This window comes from Tursiops truncatus, chromosome 3, assembly GCF_011762595.2.
Source record: "Tursiops truncatus isolate mTurTru1 chromosome 3, mTurTru1.mat.Y, whole genome shotgun sequence".
Taxonomy (NCBI): domain Eukaryota; kingdom Metazoa; phylum Chordata; class Mammalia; order Artiodactyla; family Delphinidae; genus Tursiops; species Tursiops truncatus.
The window spans coordinates 158,383,218-158,405,846 of record NC_047036.1 but is presented as its reverse complement, the minus strand read 5'-3'; the positions used below and the strand labels follow the sequence as shown (position 1 = coordinate 158,405,846).

The 22,629-nt window shown below is 54.7% G+C and overlaps 1 protein-coding gene and 1 long non-coding RNA gene across 5 annotated transcripts in view; one reads left to right on the top strand and one right to left on the bottom strand.

Moving 5' to 3' along the window:
* Positions 1–215: 215 nt before the first annotated feature.
* LOC141278380 (uncharacterized) lies at positions 216–4,550 on the bottom strand. The gene is made up of 2 exons (XR_012331038.1): positions 4,242–4,550; positions 216–4,065 (listed from the first exon to the last, which is right to left on the bottom strand). It is a non-coding gene; the product is annotated as an uncharacterized lncRNA (long non-coding RNA).
* A 36-nt stretch (positions 4,551–4,586) lies between these two features.
* CHERP (calcium homeostasis endoplasmic reticulum protein) overlaps positions 4,587–22,629 on the top strand; it is a 21,627-nt gene continuing 3,584 nt past the window's right edge. The window contains exons 1-12 of one of the 4 annotated variants that reach the window (XM_033853843.2): positions 4,587–4,724; positions 5,034–5,207; positions 9,185–9,369; positions 10,479–10,616; positions 10,877–11,028; positions 12,599–12,710; positions 12,820–12,909; positions 14,211–14,463; positions 17,223–17,398; positions 19,205–19,640; positions 20,958–21,196; positions 22,208–22,341. In XM_033853843.2, the coding sequence (XP_033709734.1) occupies positions 4,700–4,724; positions 5,034–5,207; positions 9,185–9,369; positions 10,479–10,616; positions 10,877–11,028; positions 12,599–12,710; positions 12,820–12,909; positions 14,211–14,463; positions 17,223–17,398; positions 19,205–19,640; positions 20,958–21,196; positions 22,208–22,341 (2,114 nt within the window). In that variant the 5' untranslated portion in view covers positions 4,587–4,699. Of the gene's footprint in view, positions 4,725–5,033; positions 5,208–9,184; positions 9,370–10,478; positions 10,617–10,876; positions 11,029–12,565; positions 12,711–12,819; positions 12,910–14,129; positions 14,464–17,222; positions 17,399–19,204; positions 19,641–20,957; positions 21,197–22,207; positions 22,342–22,629 lie in introns of all 4 variants that reach the window. The other 3 variants (XM_033853841.2, XM_033853842.2, XM_033853840.2) reach the window with 3 other exon arrangements.

The window sequence follows — 22,629 nt, the reverse complement described above, 5'->3', positions numbered from 1 at the left end:
GAATCAAGATTGGTCCCAGTTTGTCAGTGAGGGTCCCTTTCTGAGTGACCCTGTCGTCAGTGTGCCCAGCAACAAAACGTGTAAGAGGCAGAAAGAGCAAACCAACTTGGTTCCCACATTCAGGTGTATTGCAACTTTTTTATCTTTTCTAAGCCAAAATTTAAACACGTGACTTGTGAATTCATGAGCCAGTAGGATAAAACTAGAATCACAGCTTAACAGTTAATGACATGCCTTTATTGAACAGAATAACATGGAAAATCCAAGAATGTTGTGAGAGCTGTGCTTACATCTGTATGAGGAACAACAGAGTACCTGCTACGTGTGGGCTTTTCACACACAATCCACAAAGGATTACTCTTCACCTTGTGAGGCCCAGAGGGGTTAAGTCATTTGTCCAGGATCACACTGAAGTCTGCCTCCAAGCCCATTTCCCCCCATACTACTCAGAAACCACTCCCAACAGACAATTTCCTTCAATCACAGTTGATGGGTAGGAGTTTCTCCTAAAACAAGTGCCCACATCCTTTTAATTCATAATCCTTTTGTTCAGTGATTTACTGAGCACCAAAATATATCGCTGAGATATATAAAGGTGCTTGTGAATAGTTTATCTCTGAAAGGATACACAGGAAGCCGGACACAGCAGTTGCCTCTGGAGAGGATATATGCACTTTTTTCAAAACTGCCATATTGTGCCAAGTACAGGAAACAGATACGTAAGCCTTCTACCCTCAGAGCACTCAGCTTAATTTATGGATGTGTGACTAAGGAGCACACAAGTGCTGTGTTGGAGGCGGGGCAGAAAATGCTAAAGGAAGTACAGGGTAATTATTCAAGCGGCATATGGGAATGTTTTGGCTTGCATTTTCAATTCACAGAGTATTTTATTTGCACATTTTATATTATATATGCTTGTTTAACTATCAGGACCCAAGAGGCAGGTATTAGCCCTATTTTACAGAGGGAAATGGCAACAGAGAAAGTCAGGCTTGGCCCATGGAACACGCCTGGAACCCAAGTGTCTGACTCCAAGCCCAGGGCCCTTTGCCCTGCAAAGCAGCCTCAATGAAGTGAGTGGTTTTGTTTTTCCTCACGTTTGTCATACACTCCGAAGAGGAGCTGGTGCAATCAAAGGGGATCCTTTCAATTCAGTTGCCTCGGCCACACTGCTAAAGTAAGACCCTGAAGGAGCCCTGATGTCCAGATGACCCAAGTCACTTTGCAGTTGTCTGCTGTGGTTCCAGCAGGGCCTCAAGAGGCTCTGCTGGGGATGGTGTCACTGCCTTATAAGTCAGGCAGGGCCAGGTTTAAGGACAGCCTCATTGCTCAGATGCCAGAGCCCGAACCCCTCCTCAGGGATGTCTGCTCCCAGACACTGGACTCCTCCTTTCTCTCCCCAGGGCAGCTCCTTTGTGACCAGAAGTTCGTTTGGTGACACATGATCAGGCCCAAGGAATGCTCATGTCTAGGACAGGACAGGACCACCTTCTCTGTTCCCACAGGACATTCCTCCTGCCATGGCTTCAGCTAGTTGATCACATGGGATTCAGTTACTGCAGATGAGGTGACAGTCACACCAAGCTTTGCTTTACTGAGACCATAGGTCTAGATGGGCCTAGATTTCCTCAGTCAACCCCCTACTTTTTTTAGTAACAACTTTTCTGGTCTATATATTTTTATAGTCTATATATTTTTTAAGTTAGAAAAAAATTATTAAAGCCAAAAAATTATCTAGACTATACAGATGTCAAAAAGAATGGGATAAAGAACAACTTCCAAAATATATTGCTGAGATATATAAAGGTGCTTGTGAATAGTTTATTTCTGAAAAGATACACAGGAAGCTGGACACAGCAGTTGCCGCTGGAGAGGATATATGCACTTTTTTCAAAACTGGCATAGTGTGCATATTATTTTGTAAACTGCTTTAAAAAAATATGCTAGAAACATTTCCCTTGTTACTAAATATCCCTTGATTCTGTCTGTGTACATGGTATTATAAGATGTGCTACAATTAACCAACCCCTACTGCTGCACATTAAATACTATTTTAATGGGATGAGTTTGCAGCGCACAATGTTGCACATGCTTCTAATCTAGGATAAATTCCTCACAGCACATTTGCAGGACCGAAGTGGGTATGTGTGTGGGTTTTAAATTCTTTCCTTTTTCCTTGTTAGGTGAGCCCCTCAGCAAGTTCATCTCACCAAGGGGGGTGCATTTTACTTGCTTACTTAAGAGTTTTGTTCCCAGGTCCTTGGAGACCATGTCGGTCTGCAGGAGCCTCTACTTCTAGCAACTCTCTCTACTGCTTTCTCCTGACCAACGAATTCTGATTTGGCCCACTGAAAGGAGCCTGGGGGAGGCCTTGTGATGCTTACATATCCAGTCTCAAATGGCATTTTAAACACTATGAGATGAATGTATGATAGCAGTAGTCATGGGTGTACAACCTTTCTGGTGGACAGTTGAGCAACGTCAGCATTAAAAGTGCAAACCCTTTGACCACAAGATCTATGTATACACTAAAACTTTTAATAGTGGTTTAAAAGTAGAACCAACTCAAGAGACTCCATGGTGTCTGGCTTCAAAAAATTATGGTAAATCCACACCACATTGTTCTATGCAGTCATTAAAAATGACCAGATTTGTAACTGTTTTGGTTCACAGATCCCGTTAAGAATCTGATAAGTGCTGTGTATCTTCAACTCACAAAAACGAGTGCTATCTCTGAAATCTATCCGTGGTGGATCAGAAGTTAAAGCTTCTTGATACAGTTCTTTACTGGCATGGAAAAATCACACTACCCAGATTACTGAGCATTTACTAAACAGAACATTCCCCCTGCCTGGACTGTTCACATAGCTGGTTCCGGAGTGGGATCTCAGTGCAAACCTCACCGCCCAAGGGCCTTCTCAGATAACCCTATCAGTGTAGGCACCACCCTCCTCCCTTATCATGGTCTTAGCACCCTCTGTTTTCCTCAATAACACCTTTGAGATGATATATTTGTTTACTGATCTATGGGTCTCTCTGCCTACCCAGACCGTGGGCTCATGAGAGCAAGAACTTAGGTCTGACTTGTTCATTGTTTCATCCACAAGCAACATCCAACCTGCCTTTTTTTGTTGTTTTTTTGTGGTACGCGGGCCTCTCACTGTTGTGGCCTCTCCCGTTGCGGAGCACAGGCTCCGGACGCGCAGGCTCAGCCGCTCCACGGCATGTGGGATCTTCCAGGACCGGGGCACGAACACGCGTCCCCTGCATCGGCAGGCGGACTCTCCACCACTGCACCACCAGGGAAGCCCCAACCTGCCTTTTTGTGAACCAAGAATGGTCTTTACAGGTGAACATTTGCAATCAATTGATGACAGGAAAGACTGACTTGGAATCCCCAGAAAAGCATTCCATTCTTCTCATTAGACCTAAATTATTTAAACTGTACTCAATTGCTATATTTTATATTCCACCAATAAAAAGTGTTCTGGACATTCTTCTCTTTGGTTATATAAGCACTACACAATAGCCTCAATTTTGGCTCTTGGCCAGAAGAGCCTAAAATATTTGCTATCTGGCCCTTTATAGAAAACGTTTGCCAGCCTCTGGTCTAAGGCAATATCTGACGTACAGGAGACAATCCATAAGCGTCAGAAGTTACGTAGCAACAAAAAAGAAATGTATCTAAAACACAAAGATATATATTTTCATAAAATACAGAGGTATAGCCAACTAAAGTGTTAATGTTAACGGCGAGAGTCACATTACGGGGCAAGTCCACAGTCTACATTTCCCTAATGTTTGCTGCGGCTTGTTAATTTTCCCCACAATTAGCATGCGTTATCTTTACCATCATCGTTTTGGATGCAACGTAAATGCATCTTGCAGGATGGCGCCCTGCCCTCCGGACGCGCAGTGTAGAAGGCCCAGCACCCGTAGGTCCTGGACGCTCACTCCTTCCCCGCTGCTTGAATGACTGCACAGAAGCCACACGAGCCCCAAAGAGGCGCACTCAGTCTGAGGCCGGCGGGGGTGCGGGTGGGGTCCGCTCGCCCTAAAGTTTTCCTTATCAAAACGTTTGATCGAGGGAAAGAAATCGAGCGGGAGGCTCTTTTGAACCTCAATAAGCTCAGTTACATCCCCGCCAAGCCCATAGCCTCCCGGTTCTGCTTCTGCCTCCGGGCGGCCCCGGGAGCATGTGACAGGCGTCGCGGCCCAGGAGCCGCCCAGACGCACCTCACCTCGTATTTTCCTTACCGCCGCCCCGCGAGGAGGAAACAGGCCTTGACCGGGGCAGGAACACCCCAGGCTCCCTAGTCCCGCGGAGAACGAGGCCGGCCAAGCCTTCCGGTTGCAACGCTGAGCTGAGAAAACGCCCCGGCCGCGGCTAACAGCCGTCCGCTCAGTTCTAGCAGCTCCTGGGCGTCGCACGACAACAGCCCACTCCGCACATGCGCGAGAAAGCCCTTGCGCATACACTTCGCTGGCCCCTCCTGCGCGCCCGGCCTCGCGCGGCTTCTTCCCTCCCGCCTTGTGCCCTCACTTCCGGGGTTTCCCGGCGACGGCCGTAAGTGGCGGGCGGAAGCAGCCCGCGAGGCCAGCCGTAAAAGGCTCCCTCGCGCCACTTCCGGCCGGCTTCCGCAGACGGCCCTGGTGGGCGATCGAGTGGTGGTGGAGGACGTTCCCCGCGGCCGGAGCCATGGAGATGCCGCTGCCGCCCGATGGTGAGGCCCAGCCCGGGCTCGGGGGCCGTTTCTCTCTCCCCGGAATCCCTTGTTGACCCGCCCCGCCTTTCGGGGTCCCCGGGCCTAGGAGGGGGCGGGGCTCGGCCTCCCGGGTTCGCCTGCGGCCTCTCCCGCGGATCCCCGCATTCCCGGAGCGCTTCTGGCCCCTATCGGGACCCGTACAAGGGCGGCTGCTCCTGGGCCCACCCCTAGGGACCCCGGCCCCGCGGACGCGGGCCGGGAAGCCAGGGCCCCCGGATTTCGGCGGTCCTCGCTGACGCTCCGCGTGGCCTTTTCTCCGTCTTCCAGACCAGGAACTCCGAAATGTCATCGACAAGCTGGCCCAGTTCGTGGCCCGGAACGGTCCCGAGTTTGAAAAGATGACTATGGAGAAGCAGAAGGATAACCCGAAATTCTCGTTTCTGTTCGGAGGCGAGTTCTACAGTTACTACAAGTGCAAGTTGGCTCTAGAGCAGCAGCAGCGTGAGTCCTCGCCAGCTCTCAGGGCGCCCTCTCGAACGAATCCTTTCTCTGGTTCCAATTTCGGGCTCTGCCACAAAACGCCTTCTTTTGGGTCGCATGCTATTTCTCTGTGAAAATGAGTTAGTTTGGCCTTCACGATTCTTTCGGCTGTTCCCACAGCCCTGCAGCTGCAGGGCCCGAGTGTCATGGAGATCGAGGTTATCGATTCTCCTTCTGGGCTCCGGATCAGGGATTTCTGTTGTTTTGCAAACATGATGACTGAGATCAGCGAGTAGAGTGACTGCTTCAGTGTTTTCCAGGGAGGAAATGATAGAAGCCGGACTGGGTGGGACCCTCCTGGCAGGTACCGTCCAGCCCCCTTTGCGGGCTCTCCGTCGGTCCAGCAAGGTTTTTGTGCATTTCAGATGGTTGCAGTCCAGATCAAAACTAATTGTCCTGTGGGCTTTAGTTCTTTGCAGCTGTTTATGTTCACTGGTTTGGGCTTCAAGGTTCCGGCTTGAAATTAAGAGAATTTAAGATGAGGTCAGTTATCCTAGCTGGTCTTTGAATAACAGATAGATAGTCCTTGAGTTCACATCTGTATTGTTCAGTAGCAAATCTCTAGCTTCTAGATAACGTTGTGTTTCAGATTGCCAAGTAGGTGGACATTGAAAGGTGAATGCTCCCTGGACTACAAGCTCCCTGAGGCCAACCAGACCTTGTTTGGGTCAGTGTTGTGCCTAATAGGTAGCAGGTAGTAGGTGATCGATAGTTTGTAAGACATAGCAAAGTACAGCGGCTTGAACAAGCACAGTGTGTTTTGAGAGCCAGGAGAGGAATCATAAGAGGCCTAGCATAGCTGGAGTGTAGATGTGTGTAGATGGGAGAGGGGGTTGATCTGGAGTGGGAAAGTTTCCAGGGGAAAGTTTGGGTTTTCTTCTTTAATCCAGGGGTTCTTCTGGTGCCTGTTTAAGGTTTGAGATGAGGGTGGGGAAGATTTCAGGTTGCCTAGGCAAAATGTACCCATTTATGTGTTTCTGGAGCAACCGTTCCTTAGCCCCAGCACGTCAACTTTAAAACCTCTGCTGTAGGCAGTGGGAAGCCACAAGGGAGGTTGAAACAAGGGAGAGGTGGGTCGGGTTTGTGTGGCCTGCGTGGAGAACAGGCTGGAGGGAGCGTGAGTGGAGGCTGGGATGGCAGTTGGTGGTAAAGTCTGAATTGAGTCGGTGAGTTGAGTAAAGGCAGTGGGCTTGGGGACAGGTGGGGTTAAGGGGTAGAATCTGTGAACTGAAGCGCCAGTTGGATATTGATGCCGGTGGCATAACTGGGCAGGGGAGGATGGTGTTTGGGTTCGAGTGACCATGAGGTGAGAGCTGCTTCCCCTGCGAGGGGAGCACTCCCACCCTGAAAGTCAGAATTCGGGGGCTGCTTGGGACTTGGTGCCATAATGGGGGGAAGTTGGGGTGTTTCTAGCAGGGGAAGATCAGGACTCAGGAAATGCTTTCTGCAGGTAAGAATATCTCCATTGCCATTAAAGTCCATGTCAGAGTTAGACACACGGAAACTGAGGAGCCAGGAGTGTTGGGATGGAGGCACGAGCCTTAGGAGGGGCTGGGAGGAGGGGGGCAAAAGCTCAGGGTGCCTGAAGCCCAGAGAAGGAGGGATTCTTGGAGCGGCCAGAAGTGAGGGTGCACAGCAGGGAGGGCTGGCTTACCAAGGACTTAGGATTTCTGGAAGCTTTGGGGAAGCTGTAGAACGGTTTCAGAACTGTGTTCTGGAGCAGGGCTAGCCACTCTGTAGCCAGCCCTTCACCCTGGTGGTTTGAGAAGACTGAGTCCTGGGACCGCTTGAGGTTGGCGCCTCACAGACTCTGGTGAAGGACTGTTTTTTGTTTTTTTCTGATCTGTTGCAAAAAGTACAGTTTGGCAAAGTACAATAAAAATGTGAACAATGATGGGAGTTCCCTGGCGGTCCAGTGGTTAGGACTTGGCGCTTTCACTGCCAGGGCCCAGGTTCGATCCCTGCTCGGGGAGCTAAGATCCCGAAAGTCACGTGGCATGACCAAGAAAAGAAAAAAATGGGGAAAAAAACATGCATCATGAAACATCAAATTGCTGTAAAAGTGCCAAAACACTCCCTCGCCATTTCTGTGCTTGTCTAGTCTTGGCGTCACCTGGGGCTGGCCCTTGAACCACACTTTGAGCAGCGGCACTACAGCCGCAGAGTAGAGAAGGAGAGGGGAGGCAGGACTGGATGCAGGGAAACCAGTTCCCAGGTTGATGCAGGTGACAGCAGAGTCATGGCAGTGATGGCGGGACACAGATAGATTGGCATGTGATCTAGGAGGGTGACTTGACTGTGTGGGGCAGCTTGTTAGTGTGAAGTGCAAGGGAGAGAAAGGTGCATGAACCTTCTCACTTCTGGCTCGGGTACGTGGCGTAGCTGTGCCAGCCACGGGTCAGAAGGGGAGCTTTGGAGGGGGTGGAACGCAGGGTGAGAGGGAACCCATGCCTGTTTGAGGTGCCTGTGGAAAGCAGTGGCTATTTGGTCTGTAATTAGACCCAAAGCTTGAGGAATCCAGGATGGCGATGATAGATTTAGGGGTCATAGAGTGCACTTTATAACTGCAGCCACAGGAAGATGTCATGTTCCCCTAGGGGCTTGCTCAGAGGAGGGGGCTTAATTCTCAGACCGGGCATCTCAGTATGTGAGGGTCGGATAGAGGAAGAAGGGGCCAAGGGGATGGCCACACCGGCCACGTGAGACAAGGAGCTGAGACGGGGCCATCAGGCTGAGTGGGGATGACCGCAGTGGCTTTGGGGGTGGGGTGGGTGGGGGAGCCAGACCTCCGTGGGTTGAGATAAAGGGGAGATGAAGAATTGAAGATGAATCTTGGTTGTAAAATTGTCGAGAGCGGGGCATGGATGAAGAGGGAGCTTTTGAAGATCAAAGACTTGGGTGTGTTTAGATGTTGCTGGGGCAGAGTTAGTAAAGAGAGAAAATGAAGGAAGGAGAGCGAGAGGACACATTTCCTGAAGCAGCGTCTCTGGGAGGGTAGGATCCAGAGCGCAAGTCAGGGGGTGGGGGTGGTCCCATAAGGTGCCTTTGGTGAAGGCCTGCCTCAGACCTAAGCAACGGTGGGCCCTGGATGACACCCTCCACCCCATCGTCCTTTTGTGGCTCTGTCCAAAGGCTGGGCCCCCTTAGAGTGGGACTCAGAAGGGCTCCAGCAGAGCGTGGTCACGCTCAGACCAGCCGAGGCCCAAATGCAGAGGGGGAGGCCATCTTGTCCAGGGACCCTTCCCCCAAGTCCTCCCCTCCCGTCTCATCTGGCGAGGTTTGGGGCCTGCACCTGCCCAATGCAATCTCCTGCTAGCAGGATAGGGCATCCCACGTCGCCTCAATATGGATTGACCCTTGAATGCAGAGGAGTAGAGTCAGTGGAAGGAAGGCAAAGGGTGGGGTGTAGGGGGGGCCACAGCATGTGTCGGGTGCTGCCGTAGGGCCGCAGGTGCGTGGGTTTGCTGGTCGCCATCCAGAGGTCCGGTGGCTTTGCTGTCTTGAACGGGGAGAGTAGACTGGGGGACAGCAGGCGTTAGAAATAGCTGCGGAGGTTGCTGGGGGTTGAGAGACTCCCTCGGGGAGGGGCTGTTGCTTCAGGCCCAGGCAAGGTGTGGAGAAGGTGGAGGGGGTGGGCTCAGGCTTCCTCTGGGCCGAAGGACAGTGGGCAAGGCTGGACGGTGTTGGCTAACGAGTGGTGAGATGACAGTCCCAAAGGTCTCCGAGGAGAGGACGAGCAGGAAGGCAGAAGGGATCCAGGGCTAGGCCCCATGATACAGGGCATGCATGGCGGCGGCACGTCGCAGGGGTCCCTCTTCTGGGTGGCGAGTATAGGGAGGGGAGCCCCCGGGGCTCAGAGCTGCCCAAGAGGCGGCCAAGGGGATACCTGGACCCCAGCCACCTCCTCACAGGGGCCACCTCTCCTCCTCTCCTGCCAGTCATCTGCAAGCAGCAGGCCCCAGAGCTGGAAGCGGCCACGGCCCTGCCACCGCTGCCACAGCCCCCGCTGGCCCCCGCGGCGCCCATCCCGCCAGCCCAGGGCACCCCATCCATGGACGAGCTCATCCAGCAGAGCCAGTGGAACCTGCAGCAGCAGGAGCAGCACCTGCTGGCCCTCAGACAGGTACGGGCCGGCCCCTCCCCCTCCCCCGCCCCTCTTGATCTGAGGTGGGTACCCAGAGTTCACCCTCTGTGCCTCAGTTTTTGTATCTGTACATTGACGCTAATATTCGGTGTCAGCGCTGAGGACGGGGATGTCCCGTTGTCCAGGGCTCGGCGCCTGACAGTCATTATCCCTCCAGTGCTGCCACCGCCCATGTTGTGTTTAGCTTGACCCCGATGCTGGACACGGAGGTTGCTTCTCATCCCAGTGAGGTCACTGCACGAGCTTTGATACCCACACACCCGTTGTGCTGGAGTGGATGTGACAAGTGAGACTGCACATTGGAAATTGTGTGACAGAGAATCCAGGTGGCCTCTGGTGCCACTGGCACCAGCTCCTGCTAGTTAGGTCACCCCAAGCTGTTGTGGGGAAGGACCCTTTTGTCCCAATCCATCACAGTCTGGTACTTTGGCCAAATACAATAGGATAAGTTGCCAGAAACATAAGATGGATGAAAAGATATCTGAAACGCCAGCCCCAATTTTAGTACTGGATCAAGACGTAAGTTACGGTTGTATTATTGAAAACAAAACGCTCCAGAATGCTTACCCTCAGTTTCCATACGGAGCTCGTCACAGACTGGGCAGTCTGGCTTCAGCCAGCCCTGGGCTGACTGCCTGTCCCCCCAGCAGCACCGGGTCTCAGCCATATCTCAGTTTGCTAACCTAACGGGCAGAAGTCTGGCGTCATGTTTTAACTTCGGACTCCCTGGTTGCTAGTGAGGTTGTTCTGCTTTTACTTGACTGGTGACTGTTTATATTTGTCCTCGCCATACCGTGTTCACACCTGCCACTCATTTTTCTTTCTTTTTTTGGTGAATTGATGTGCAGAGGTTCCTTGTTCCTCTGGGTCTTAATCTTTCTGTCTGTCATCTCCGGGGAGACATTGTATCCCCCTGTATCTTGTCTGGCTTTATCCTCTGCCTGCTCTGCGTGTTACAGCCATGACTTACAGATGCATGTCTCAGGCTTTGGGCGTGAGTGTTGGGGGCAGGGCACTGATGGGCCAGCCTGGCTGGGCCTGGGCCAAGGTTCCTCCTCACACAGTCTCAGTCCCACTTGGCCTTTTAGGAGCAGGTGACAGCAGCCGTGGCCCACGCGGTGGAACAGCAGATGCAGAAGCTCCTGGAGGAGACCCAGCTGGACATGAACGAGTTTGACAACCTGTTGCAGCCCATCATCGACACCTGCACCAAAGATGCCATCTCGGTGAGGGCGGGGTGGGGCTGGGGGCGTGCTCCCAGAACCTGGTGCTCCTGACTAGGTGGGAGCTCCTGCAGCCAGTCTGGGCCAGGGCTGCTCTAGGGGCACCCCGTCTCCGCATCCCCTTCCCTCATGAGCACTTCCGTGGGCTCCCCCACCAAGAAAGGTGGAAGGCAGGCAGAGGCCGTCCGACATTCCCGGGCGTCTGTACACACTTTGGCCTGGAGAAGGCCAGCCCCACTCACCCACCACCCTGGCTGTTGCAGGCTGGGAAGAACTGGATGTTCAGCAACGCCAAGTCCCCACCTCACTGCGAGCTGATGGCGGGCCACCTCCGGAACCGCATCACGGCCGATGGGGCGCACTTCGAGCTGCGGCTGCACCTCATCTACTTGATCAATGATGTGCTGCACCACTGGTGAGGGCCCTGCCAGCTCCGCCTTCCCTCCTGCTCCTTCTCCCTCTCCCGGCCGATGCTCTGCGCTCCAGAGCCTGGCCTGTCCCGGGACTGGGAACCACTCTTCCAAAGACCCAGGGGGAGGGTCGGTCTGAGCCACAAGCCCTCCATCGGGAGGACAGCCACCCGCACCCCCCACCACCTCAGCCACTACCCCAGACCCCTCGCCCCACCTGGGGCCGCTGTCCCCTCACTCCCTGCTCTCAGGGCAGTTTCTGGGTGTTTTTCAGTGTCTCTGTCAGCTGCCAGCTCCCTTTCACTGACCTATGCACACCCCAGTCACCTGACTCTGCTCTGCTTCAGGAACCTTCCCATAGGGTCCCCCTGGCTGACCCTCTGCCCCCCACCCCCACCCCCCAGCCCTCCTAAGGCCAGGCCAGTGTTTACTTCCACATGGCCTCTTCGGTGCCTTTTGACAAAGGTTAAGTCGAGAAACAAGATGCCTAGGCCAGAGACAGGGGAAAGCTCGTGGTGCTAGTAAGGCTAGCCTGTAGCTGTGAAGACTGGCTGCCACATTTGTCTTTGAACTTGGCTGGCTGGGGGACAGCTCCTGTGAGGGCAGCAGACTCAGACCCAGGTCTTGCCCCTTCTGCCCACGTGCAGCCGGGCCCTGCCCCTCCCTGCTTCATGTGCCATGTGGGCGGTTCCGGTGTCACTCCGCGCTCCCTACATCACTTTCCCCTATTTCTCTGCCATTGGGAAATAAGTAGCTGTTCGGAACCTTGTCTGCCTCCTGCTCCGCCAGCCGCTCCGCTGACTCAGGGCAGATCTGCAGAGACAGCCCTGTTTCTGGCACTTCTCCAGCCACCCGCTTCCTGAGCCTCACTGTCTGGAAGCCCAGTGCGGCTCGCCCTGTCCTCCTGCCTGGGCTGCCCTCCCTCCCCCAACCTGGCTTCCCGGCCCCGGGCACTTGCTGCTCTCTCCGAGCTCCCTCTGGTGAGCTCGCCTCTGAGAGGGGTTCTAGCTGCCCACCTTCTTCCCCGGGCTCTGCCACCTCATTGTACAGCTGCGGGCCCTCCACGCTCATTTATGCGGCCTGCCCCCCGAGAGGCCGCCTCACCCTGTCAGGCCTCAGGCTCCTAGGCATCTGGCAGCCCGCACACTCCCTCTGCCTCGTGGAAGGTGGGGTCCCAGCCCAGGTTTCCTCGTGCCTAGGGGGTGACAGTGCCGAGTGAGGCTGCATGGACAAGGCCCTATACCTACAGCAACCCCAGCTCAGCCTTTGTGGGCAGCTGGGGCTCTCACAGGCCTGCGTCTGTCCATCCTTATGCCACCCTGGGAGAGAAGGGTTATCTTACTGATAAGGGGACCAGGGTGAGAGGCCTTGCTCTGAAAGTCCCCAGGCTGTGTTCTTTCCCTCCTCCCACTGCCGTCCATCCATCTTGTGGGGAGCCCAGCCCTTGTCCCAGCCGGGTTGGGGGCCCGTGTCCCAAGAAGGCAGAGGGTGCTGTGGCTGGAGCCGCGATGGTAACGGGCGCGTGGCCGGGTCCCGCCCCAGGGCCCTGACGCGCGGAAGGTCTCTCCCTCACAGCCAGCGCAAGCAGGCCCGGGAGCTGCTGGCCGCCCTGCAGAAGGTCGTGGTGCCCATCTACTGTACCAGCTTCTTGGCCGTGGAGGAGGACAAGCAGCAGAAGATTGCCCGGGTACAAGGGGCAGCCGGCGGGGGGCGGGGGGGCAGGAGATGAGCAGGGGCTAGGGGGGTGGCACTCGTTTTTCCCCTGACATGGCCTTTCCCTCCTCCCCAACGTCCAGCTCCTGCAGCTCTGGGAGAAGAACGGCTACTTTGACGACTCCATCATCCAGCAGTTACAGAGCCCGGCCCTGGGGCTCGGCCAGTACCAGGTGTGTGCTGCTCCCTGAAGTTGGGGGCTGGGCACCACCCGTAGGGTGGTGACCTCAGAGTCCTGGTGGCATTTTCCCAGCTGGACTCCCCGGCGTGCCCCTGGGGTGGTGGTGAGGGGTGGGAGGCAGAGTCTGAGGAGCAGCTTCGGGGGCCCCCACCCCGTCCACAGCAGCCAGTGAGCCCTCCCAGGCGAGCCCGCCAGACTTTTCCTGGTGAGCTTGTGACCAGGTTACCTGCTTTAGGCTCTGCTCTCAGGGGTGCCTTTGGCCCATTTGCTCTGGTCCTCCAGGTGTGATGGGAGCATGAGGAAACCCTGGCATAGTCTAGGCTGCCACAGTCATCGTGTTGTGCACGGTGTCCCGTGTGCACATCTTCTCTCTGAGGGGGCATCTGCTCAGAGGTCGGGGTCGCAGAGCAGGGAGAGGAGGGCCGGATCTCCTTGGTCACCTCTCCTGTGGTGCCGGCGTTGCTATCCCATCTACAGCTGCTTGGGTGAAAGGCACAGTTCACACCCCCTTTTCCCAGGCCGGAAGATGTCTTCCTGCACAGGTCTGGTTGAATGTGAGAAGCTATATGTTGACCGTTTCCTCTGTGATGCTCCTGACTGCCACCCTCCCTACAGGGGAGAAGCTTTCGTGCTCAGAAAGGCAAATGAGGAAAGTACATTTCAGACTTTTTCTAAGTTTTACTCCCTTTTTTTAATTGATGAATAAAAATGGGCTCATACCAAATAAAAATGGGCTCATACCACCATACCACAGTGATATTCACTGCTTTTCTCCTATTGAGATGGCGGTAGCAGCTCATGGTTACTGAGTCACCCAAGTTCCTTTCACTGCATTTTCCCCGAGTCCTCGGAGGTAGGCCCCGTTATTGTCCAATTTTACAGGTGAGGAAGTTGAGGCTCCGGGGAGGTTGTGACTTGCTCAAAGCCATACAGTGAGTAAGAAGTACCGCCTGTGAGCATGTCCTAGGACGTTTGTCAGTGGTGGGATTTTAATGTCTGCGTGGCACTCCAGGGCACGGCTGTCCTTGCTTATTCGCATTGTTAGGGAATTCTAAACTGCCCAGCACCAAAAGTCACCAAGTCCGGCTAGATTGAGATGCTCTGTGGTTGTCAAGCTCAAGTTGATTGTTTTACGTGACAATCGCCTGCTTGCCCTGGGTCCCTGGGCCTTGCTGCCCGTAGCATCACCCCAACCTTCTGGGTGCTCCCCAGGCATTTGTCCCCGTGCTGCTCCATAGGGTCTCGGACCTTGAGTCTCATGTCCTGAGTGCCGGCTGCCCTGCTCTCCATCAGGCAACCCTCATCAATGAGTACTCCTCGGTGGTCCAGCCAGTGCAGCTGGCCTTCCAGCAGCAGATCCAGACCCTCAAGACACAGCATGAGGAGTTTGTCAACAGCCTGGCCCAGCAGCAGCAGCAGCAGCAGCAGCCGCAGCCGCAGATCCAGATGCCGCAAATGGAAGCTGAAGTCAAGGCCACGCCGCCGCCGCCTGCGCCGCCCCCCGCCCCCACGCCTGCCCCGGCCATCCCGCCAACCACCCAGCCTGGTACGTGGCTCCCTGAGCACCTGCCCCCAGGAGGCAGCCTCCAGAAAGCAGTCTCCTCCCCCAGGAAGGGGTCTGGTTCTGTGGTCTCAGGCCCAATCCGAGGAGCAGATTCTAATCTATTTACAAGCACCAGGCAGGTAATTTCACAGGTAAGTGTAACCACGCCCTTACAACTGAGACAGTTCTCCTATACAAACCATCCCAGAGAATGGAGAGGAAAGCTCTCTAAGTCAATTTTCGAGGCTAGGATAACTGATACCAGATGGACATGGACAGGGAAAGAAAGAAAAATGTAACCTAGTGTCACTTCTGAGCAAAGATGAAGAATTAGTAAATATTGGGTTGGCCAAAAGGTTCGTTCGGTTTTTTCCATAAGATGGCTCTGATAGCACTTAGTTGTCTTTAACTTCATTCAAAACAATTTTGTTAGATTGTATGTGACAGCTGTCATATCAGCGTGCATTTTAAAAAAGACATCAAAATTGGTGAATTTTTGTGTAGCCCGTTTAATACTGAAGATAGAAAAAAAAAAAAAGCAACATTTTCGACATATTACAGTTTATCATTTCAAGAAAGGTAAAAACACAACCGAAATGCAAAAAAAGATTTCTGCAGTGTATAGAGAAGGTGCTGTGACTGATCAAAACGTGTCAAAGGTGGTTTGCGAAATTTCGTGCTGGAGATATCTCGCTGGATGGTGCTCCACCATCGGGTAGACCAGTTGAAGTTGATAAAGATCAGATTAAGACATTAATTGAGAACAATCAACGTTATACCACGCGGGAGATAGCCAGCATACTCAGAACATCCAAATCAAGCGTTGAAAATCATTTGCACTAACTTGGTTATGTTAATCGCTTTGATGTTTGGGTTCTACATAAGTTAAGTGAAAAAACCTTCTTGACCGTATTTCTGCATGCAATTCTCTACTTAAACATAATGAAAACGTTCCGTTCTTAAAACATGTGACGGGCGATGAAAAGTAGATACTGTACAATAGTGTGGAAAGGAAGAGATTGTGGGGCAAGTGAAATGAACCACCACCAACCACACCAAAGGCCGGTCTTCATTCAAAGAAGGTGACATTGTGTATATGGTGGGATTGGAAGGGAGTCCTCTATTATGAGCTTCTTCGGAAAACCAAACGATTAATTCCAACAAGTACTGCTCCCAGTTAGACCAAATGAAAGCAGCACTCGACGAAAAGCGTCCAGAGTTAGTCAACAGAAAATGCATGATCTTCCATCAGGATAACACAAGACTGCATGCTTCTTTGATGACTAGCCAAAAACTGTTAATAGCTTGGCTGGGAAGTTCTGATTCATCCGCTGTGTTCACCAGACGTTGCACCTTCGGATTTCCATTTATTTTGGTCTTTACAAAATTCTCTTAATGGAAAAATTTTCAATTCCCTGGAACACTGTAAAAGGCACCTGGAACAGTCCTTTGCTCAAAAAGATAAAAAGTTTTGGGAAGATGGAATTACGAAGTTGCCTGAAAAATGGCAGGAGGTAGTGGAACAAAAGGGTCAATACATTGTTCAGTAAAGGTCTTGGGGCTTCCCTGGTGGCGTATTGGTCGAGTCTGCCTGCCGATGCAGGGGACACGGGTTTGAGCCCTGATCTGGGAGGATCCCACATGCTGCGGAGCAGCTGGGCCCGTGAGCCACAACTACTGAGCCTGCGTTTCTGGAGCCTGTGCTCCGCAAGAGGAGAGGCCACGACAGTGAGAGGCCTGCGCACCACACGAAGACTGGCCCCCGCTCGCCACACCTACAGAAAGCCCTTGCACAGAAACGAAGACCCAACACCACCAAAAATAAATAAATTAATTTAAAAAAAATAAAGTTTTTGGTGAAAATGAAAAACGTGTCTTTTATTTTTACTTAAAAACTGAAGGCATTTCTTGGCCAACCCAGTGAAGTCTTAGCAGGTGAAATCTAGCAAAGTATTTAAAAGATGTGTCATGACCAAATAGGATATGTCTCAGGAATATATAAGGATGGTTTAATACCAGAAAATCTAACATCAGATGGGAAGAAATCTTTCAACTACATGCAAAAAGGGTACTTAATAAAGAGATGATGGGGGCTTCCCTGGTGGCGCAGTGGTTAAGAATCCACCTGTCAATGCAGGGCACACGGGTTCGAGCCCTGGTCTGGGAAGATCCCACGTGCCGTGTAGCAACTAAGCCCGTGCGCCACAACTACTGAGCCTGCACTCTAGAGCCTTCAAGCCACAACTACTAAACCCGTGTGCCACAACTGCTGAACCCATGTGCCACAACTGCTGAACCCGTGTGCCACAACTACTGAAGCCCATGCGCCTAGAGCCCGTGCTCCGCAACAAGCGAAGCCACCACAATGAGAAGCCCGCGCACCGCAACGAAGAGTAGCCCCCGCTCGCTGCAACTAGAGAAAGCCTGCGCGTAGCAACAAAGACCCAGCGCGGCCAAAAATCAAATAAAAATTTTAATTGATAAAAATTATTGAGCAAAGTAAAATCAATATGGCTTATCGATCAATAAGTAGGATACTTATTGTAAAGCGTTCAAAGGAGTGAGGGGTGTTTCCTGGCCAAGGTCAGGCCTCTCTTCGTGTTGCCTTCCCGGAGGCAATGGCAGTTTTCAGTGGGGTCAAGAAGCAAGGGTTTAGTGGGCAGTAAGCCCAGCCTGGGTTGGCCCTGGGTGCTTGCTGAAGATCATTTCGGTTGGGGCCTCCTGCTGCCACCTTCTCTGAGTGCTTTTTTGCCTGGTTCTAGATGACAACAAGCCTCCTATCCAGATACCCGGCTCTTCCGAGTACGACGCCTCAGGAGGGGTCCAGGACCCTGCTGCCACCGGCCCCCGGGGCCCTGGGCCCCATGACCAGATCCCACCTAACAAGCCCCCGTGGTTTGACCAGCCTCACCCCGTTGCTCCTTGGGGCCAACAGCAGGTATCTCTTAGAACTTGTTGCAGGGTCAGGTGGGGCACACTTGGGTTCAACTGGACGGCAGGCAGGTGGGTGATGGCTGCTATGCGGGTTGATGGGCTTTTAGGGCTCCCTGGGCAACGAGGTTCTGCAGCAGGGCCTGGGGTTCGGGGGGGTGGCAAGAAGGTGATAGTCTCTCCGAAGTATGGGAACTGAGCTGGGAAGAAAGTTGGGCCTTTACATCCTTCCCGGGAGGTTTGGTTTTCTGGGCTTCTCTGTAACACAGGTCCCCATTTTCCTGTGAATGCTGAGAAGTTTCACACCATGAAGTACAGCAAGGCGATTTGTTTCCTTCCCTTTTTAACTCGTTTGACCAGCAGTGTCAACATCTCATCACCCTAGAAAGAACATGGTGCTTTCGTAAGGAAAGGAAAGGTCAGAAATACCAGGCTAGCAGCATTTTGTGGGACTGGGGTGCTGGTCCATTCTTCTCTCCTTCCAGGTTCCTTGGAGTCAGAAACTTCTAGGCCAGGGCAGGGGTCATTCTCATCCAGCATAACATGACTGGAAAACACCCCGCAGCTTGCTCTCTGGCCACTGGACCTGGGTAGAGCAATCCGGTCTAGCTCTGGGTGTCCACTTGCCTCTCGACCAGGCATGGTGGACGTGGCCCTCCTGGTTGACCCTGTGTGGAGGGGGCGTAAGGGAGACAGTTCTGGGCTGGCAAGTGCAGTGTCATGGCTGTGAGTCCCCCCAGCCCACCCTCAGCTTCCGGACAAGAGATTTAACATCACAAAAGACGGGGCATCCCCACAAAGACAGCTCCCGCCTCTGGGTGCCTGCTGTGAGCCCTGCAGTGTTGGGTGCCCTCTCATGCGGGGGCACTTCCCTCCTTTCGTTGGTGTGGAAACAGATGCCCCTAGTGCCTCCCGGCTCAGTCTTTTTGGGGACCGGCAGGTTAGGCTCACAACAGTGGGGCTCCCCCACTGAAGGCCAGCAGTGCACCCACAGTCCACAATAGGAAACCACAGCCTGGGCTGCCCACGTGGTGTCTTACATATTGAAATAGCTGCCATATTGAAAATCTGCCTTCTTGGCTTCTCTTGAAAACCTGAGGGTGTGGCGGCCGGGGCCGGCCTCCCTGTGCTTGTGGTCAGTGGAGCCACCCAGCCCTGACCCTAGAGGAGGCCCTCTGGGCAGCCTCATCCAGGCACAGGCCACCCTGGCCCTGAGTTTGGGTTGCAGTCCTGGCTCTTTAAGTCTTCAAAGCAGCAGCTGGGCAAGCTCCAGGGCTTATGGTCTTCAACTTACAGAAAGCCATTTCCTGGAAACACAGCAGACTCTGAGATAAGGGTGTGAGAGGGCAGGTGACCCCAGGAGGCAGCGTAGGGAAGAGAAGTGACAGGGAAGGGAGAACAGGCAGGGACGGGGTGTCGTCAGGGCGGGCTCTGCCGTGGGCCCTGCGGCTCAGCCTCTGTGCCCTGGGAGTGGTGGGGCCGCACCCCTGCACTGTCCCACTGAGGGGCTCGTGGGCTGTTGTTCATCCCCCAGCTTCTATCAGGCATGGGGTCAGGGGGTGCTCCCCAGCCCAGGTGCAGGTACAGCACTTGAGAGTCTGGGCCTGGGGGACGGGCGGGCACCACAGCATCCTCTGCACGCGTCAGAGTGAAGGTGGCAGCGCCCAGCCAGGCTGTAGGCCTGCAGCTCCGGGGGGTGCTGTGCTTGGGGCCGGGCCACCTCCACCGCCGGAGACTGAGGTCGGCAGGTGTCTGCTGGGTGCCCCACGTGCCCAGTGCAGGCTGGGTCTCACGTCTGCTCTTTGCCTTGCAGCCTCCTGAGCAGCCCCCCTACCCACACCACCAGGGCGGGCCGCCCCACTGCCCGCCCTGGAACAACAGCCACGAGGGAATGTGGGGCGAGCAGCGTGGGGACCCTGGCTGGAATGGCCAGCGCGACGCCCCCTGGAACAGTCAGCCCGACCCCAACTGGAACAACCAGTTCGAGGGTCCCTGGAACAGCCAGCACGAGCAGCCACCCTGGGGCGGGGGCCAGCGGGAGCCGCCCTTCCGCATGCAGCGGCCGCCACACTTCCGCGGGCCCTTCCCGCCCCACCAGCAGCACCCGCAGTTCAGCCAGCCGCCACACCCACACAACTTCAACCGCTTCCCGCCCCGCTTCATGCAGGACGACTTCCCCCCTCGGCACCCCTTCGAGCGGCCGCCCTACCCTCACCGCTTTGACTACCCTCAGGGGGACTTCCAAGCCGGTGAGTGCAAGGTCGCCCTCGGGGGCACCGTCCTCGGGCCAGGGATCACGTCCCTCTCCTGCCTTGTGATCCCTGAGAAGGTCAGATCACTCGCCGGCAGGGCCTGGAAGAGGCGCCTGACGGACCGGCCTTCTGAGCGGGCTGGTGGCACTGCTGGCGGTCCTGCCGTGTGGCCTGGTGTGCCCTGAGCCAGGGTGACAGGAGGAGGGCCAGAGGAGCCCAGCTCAGTCCCTCAGGAAGGTGGGGAGAGGAGGGCAGACCGGCAACCCTGGTGTGGGCACCGCCAAGGCACCAGGCCAGCTATTGAGGTGTGAGGCCCTGTATCTCGCAAAAGAGGAAGGACGATGGGGTTCTGAAAGGAAAAGGAACTCCCTAGTCCCCACGGTGGACAGACAGGTAGTGAGCGAGCCACTGAGTCCAGGCCCGGCAGCCCTTGTGCCATTCCCTGCTCCTCGTCTTGCTGTTTTCGTCAGGTGTTCTGTTTTCTTTTTGAAGAATCTTTAGTTTTCTCGATCTTGTGTTTACTAAAAAATTTCATTTCAACTCTCCTACTCTTCAATCTTTATCCTCAAATCCATTCTTGGCTGTAAATTGAGCTTGGAGACCAGTAGCAGGTTTCTTGCTTGTGTGAGTGTCTTGGGGCTGCTGCAACAGAGTCCCATGGACTGGGTGCCTCCAACAACAGGGAATTCTTCTCTGACAGTTAGTTTTGGAGGCTGGAGGTCCGAGATTAAGGTGTCAGCGGGGTTGGTTTCTACTGAGGCCTCTCCCCGTGGCTTGTAGATGGCTGTCCTCTCCCTGTGTCTTCCCGTGGTCTTCTCTGTGTGTGTTTGTCTCTTAATCTCCTTTTCTTAGAAAGACATCAGTCAGTGTTGGATCAGGGCCCACTCATAGGACCTCATCTAAAGTAGTCATCTCATTACAGGCTCCATTCCCAAATGCAGTCACGTTCTGAGGTACTGGGGGTGAATTTGCAGGGGACACGGTTTGGCTCATAACATGGCTGTTTGAAGGTTATGTGATTTCCCTTGTGGTTCCTTCTTTCACCCGTGAGGTCTGTCAGGTGCTGCTATGGGTGCAGGACAGGCCACTCTGAGCCCCGGCTCCTCCCCCGTTGCTGTGTGGCCCTGAGCAGTGAATGAAGCAGCCGGAGGGTTGGTGCTGGGCAGGGCTGCCCAGGAAGTGGGTGTGGGTGTCCTTGCCCCACTCTGAGCCCCTTTCCACTGGCGCTTATTACCCTGGAGATCTCGACCGGGCTGTTGGCGTTGCCCAGCTCTCGACTTTGCGGTAGGCCTGAGTCAAGTTTCTGTTTTGCAGAGATGGGACCCCCTCACCACCATCCTGGCCACCGCATGCCTCACCCTGGGATCAACGAGCACCCACCTTGGGGTGGGCCCCAGCACCCTGACTTCGGCCCTCCTCCCCACGGCTTCAACGGGCAGCCCCCTCATATGCGGCGACAGGGCCCTCCCCACATCAACCACGACGACCCCAGCCTGGTCCCCAACGTGCCCTACTTCGATCTCCCTGCCGGGCTGATGGCCCCCCTTGTGAAGGTAATGTTGCAGAGTTGAATGCCAAGCTTAGCCTTGAATGCTCGGTCTCCACGTGGAAAGTTCACAGGTGGAACCCATTTCCCGATTGGCTACAAAACACTGCTTCCCAGGGCCCCTGCCCCTCTCATTTCCCGCACCCCAGCGAGCCTGACAAGTAGTCAGAGAGGATGTGCCTGAGCCAGCAGCACCGCCTCGCGTGCTCACATGTGGCTGCGAGCAAGGCCCGTGTCCCCCTCTGCTTCCTCCGAGCCTCCCTCCTGGGGCTGCAAGTTTGGTAGCTGCTCAGAGTGGGCTGGGCTGGGCGTGAGGTGCAGGTCCTCTTGGTCCTGGCCTTTGGAAGCCACCTTGCCCAGGGGCTGATGACAGGGATTTCTCAGAAAAGGGGTGGTCTCCAGCTGAGCAAGGTGAGCAAGGCAGGAGAGGGGGTCAGAAGGGAGCCAGGGCTGGGGCTCAGGGCGCTCTGAGGGTCATGCTGGCTGTACTGGTCACTGCCACTCCCCGGCCCCTCTGAGACATTAGCATACTGGAAGCTGAGACAGGTCACACTGGGGCAGCAAGGGGAGGCAGAGGGGCCAGCGGGGCTGCCCTCGGGGTAGGAGCTGGAGCAGAGAAAGGGGCACACAGCAGGGCCCCTGGGGTAGGCGCCTGGGCACAGGGCGGTGGTTGGCAGGGGAGGGTGTCTGGGATCCACGGCGTGTCGGTGAATTGACAGGGGTCTTTCCTTCACCTGAGCTTGGAGGCCACGTCTCCTCTGCATTTTTGTAGAGAGAATTCTGTAGCTTCTATCGACTTCCATGGAGCCCTCAACCACCCCATTTAGGAATTGAAGTACTGGTGTGGCCAAACCCTCCAGGAGGGTGGGGTTTCCCAGGAAGGGCCGGATGAGGCACTCTGATGCGCAGGGCAACTGTGTCCTGCCCCCGGCTCTCCGGCTCCCCGACTCCCCCAGCCCCCGCAGTTCCCTGGATGGGCTCCAGCAGGGAGCAGTGACAGCTGTGTTCTCTGCTGCAGCTGGAAGACCACGAGTACAAGCCTTTGGATCCTAAAGACATCCGCCTCCCACCCCCCATGCCACCCAGTGAGAGGCTGCTGGCGGCAGTGGAGGCCTTCTACAGCCCTCCCTCACACGACAGACCCAGGAACAGGTACGGGGCTGCGGGAGACCAGGCGCTGGGGCTGGTGATGGGAGGGGAGGCCCCTGTCCCCTCTCCTGGCCCGTCTTCCTCAGTTTGCTTCACAAGAAAGACTCCGAACTGTCGCACCTTCCACCCAGGGCGGTGTGAGGCCCAGGTGAGAAAGTGTGGTTAGGAGATGCCGTTTCTCCCCCAGCTTGCGTGATGTGTGCCATAAATAAAAGGCCTTCACCACGTTAGCGACATCAGGACAAGAGCTTACCTCGGGGTCCCCTCCTCCAGCGGCCTCCTCGCTTCAGT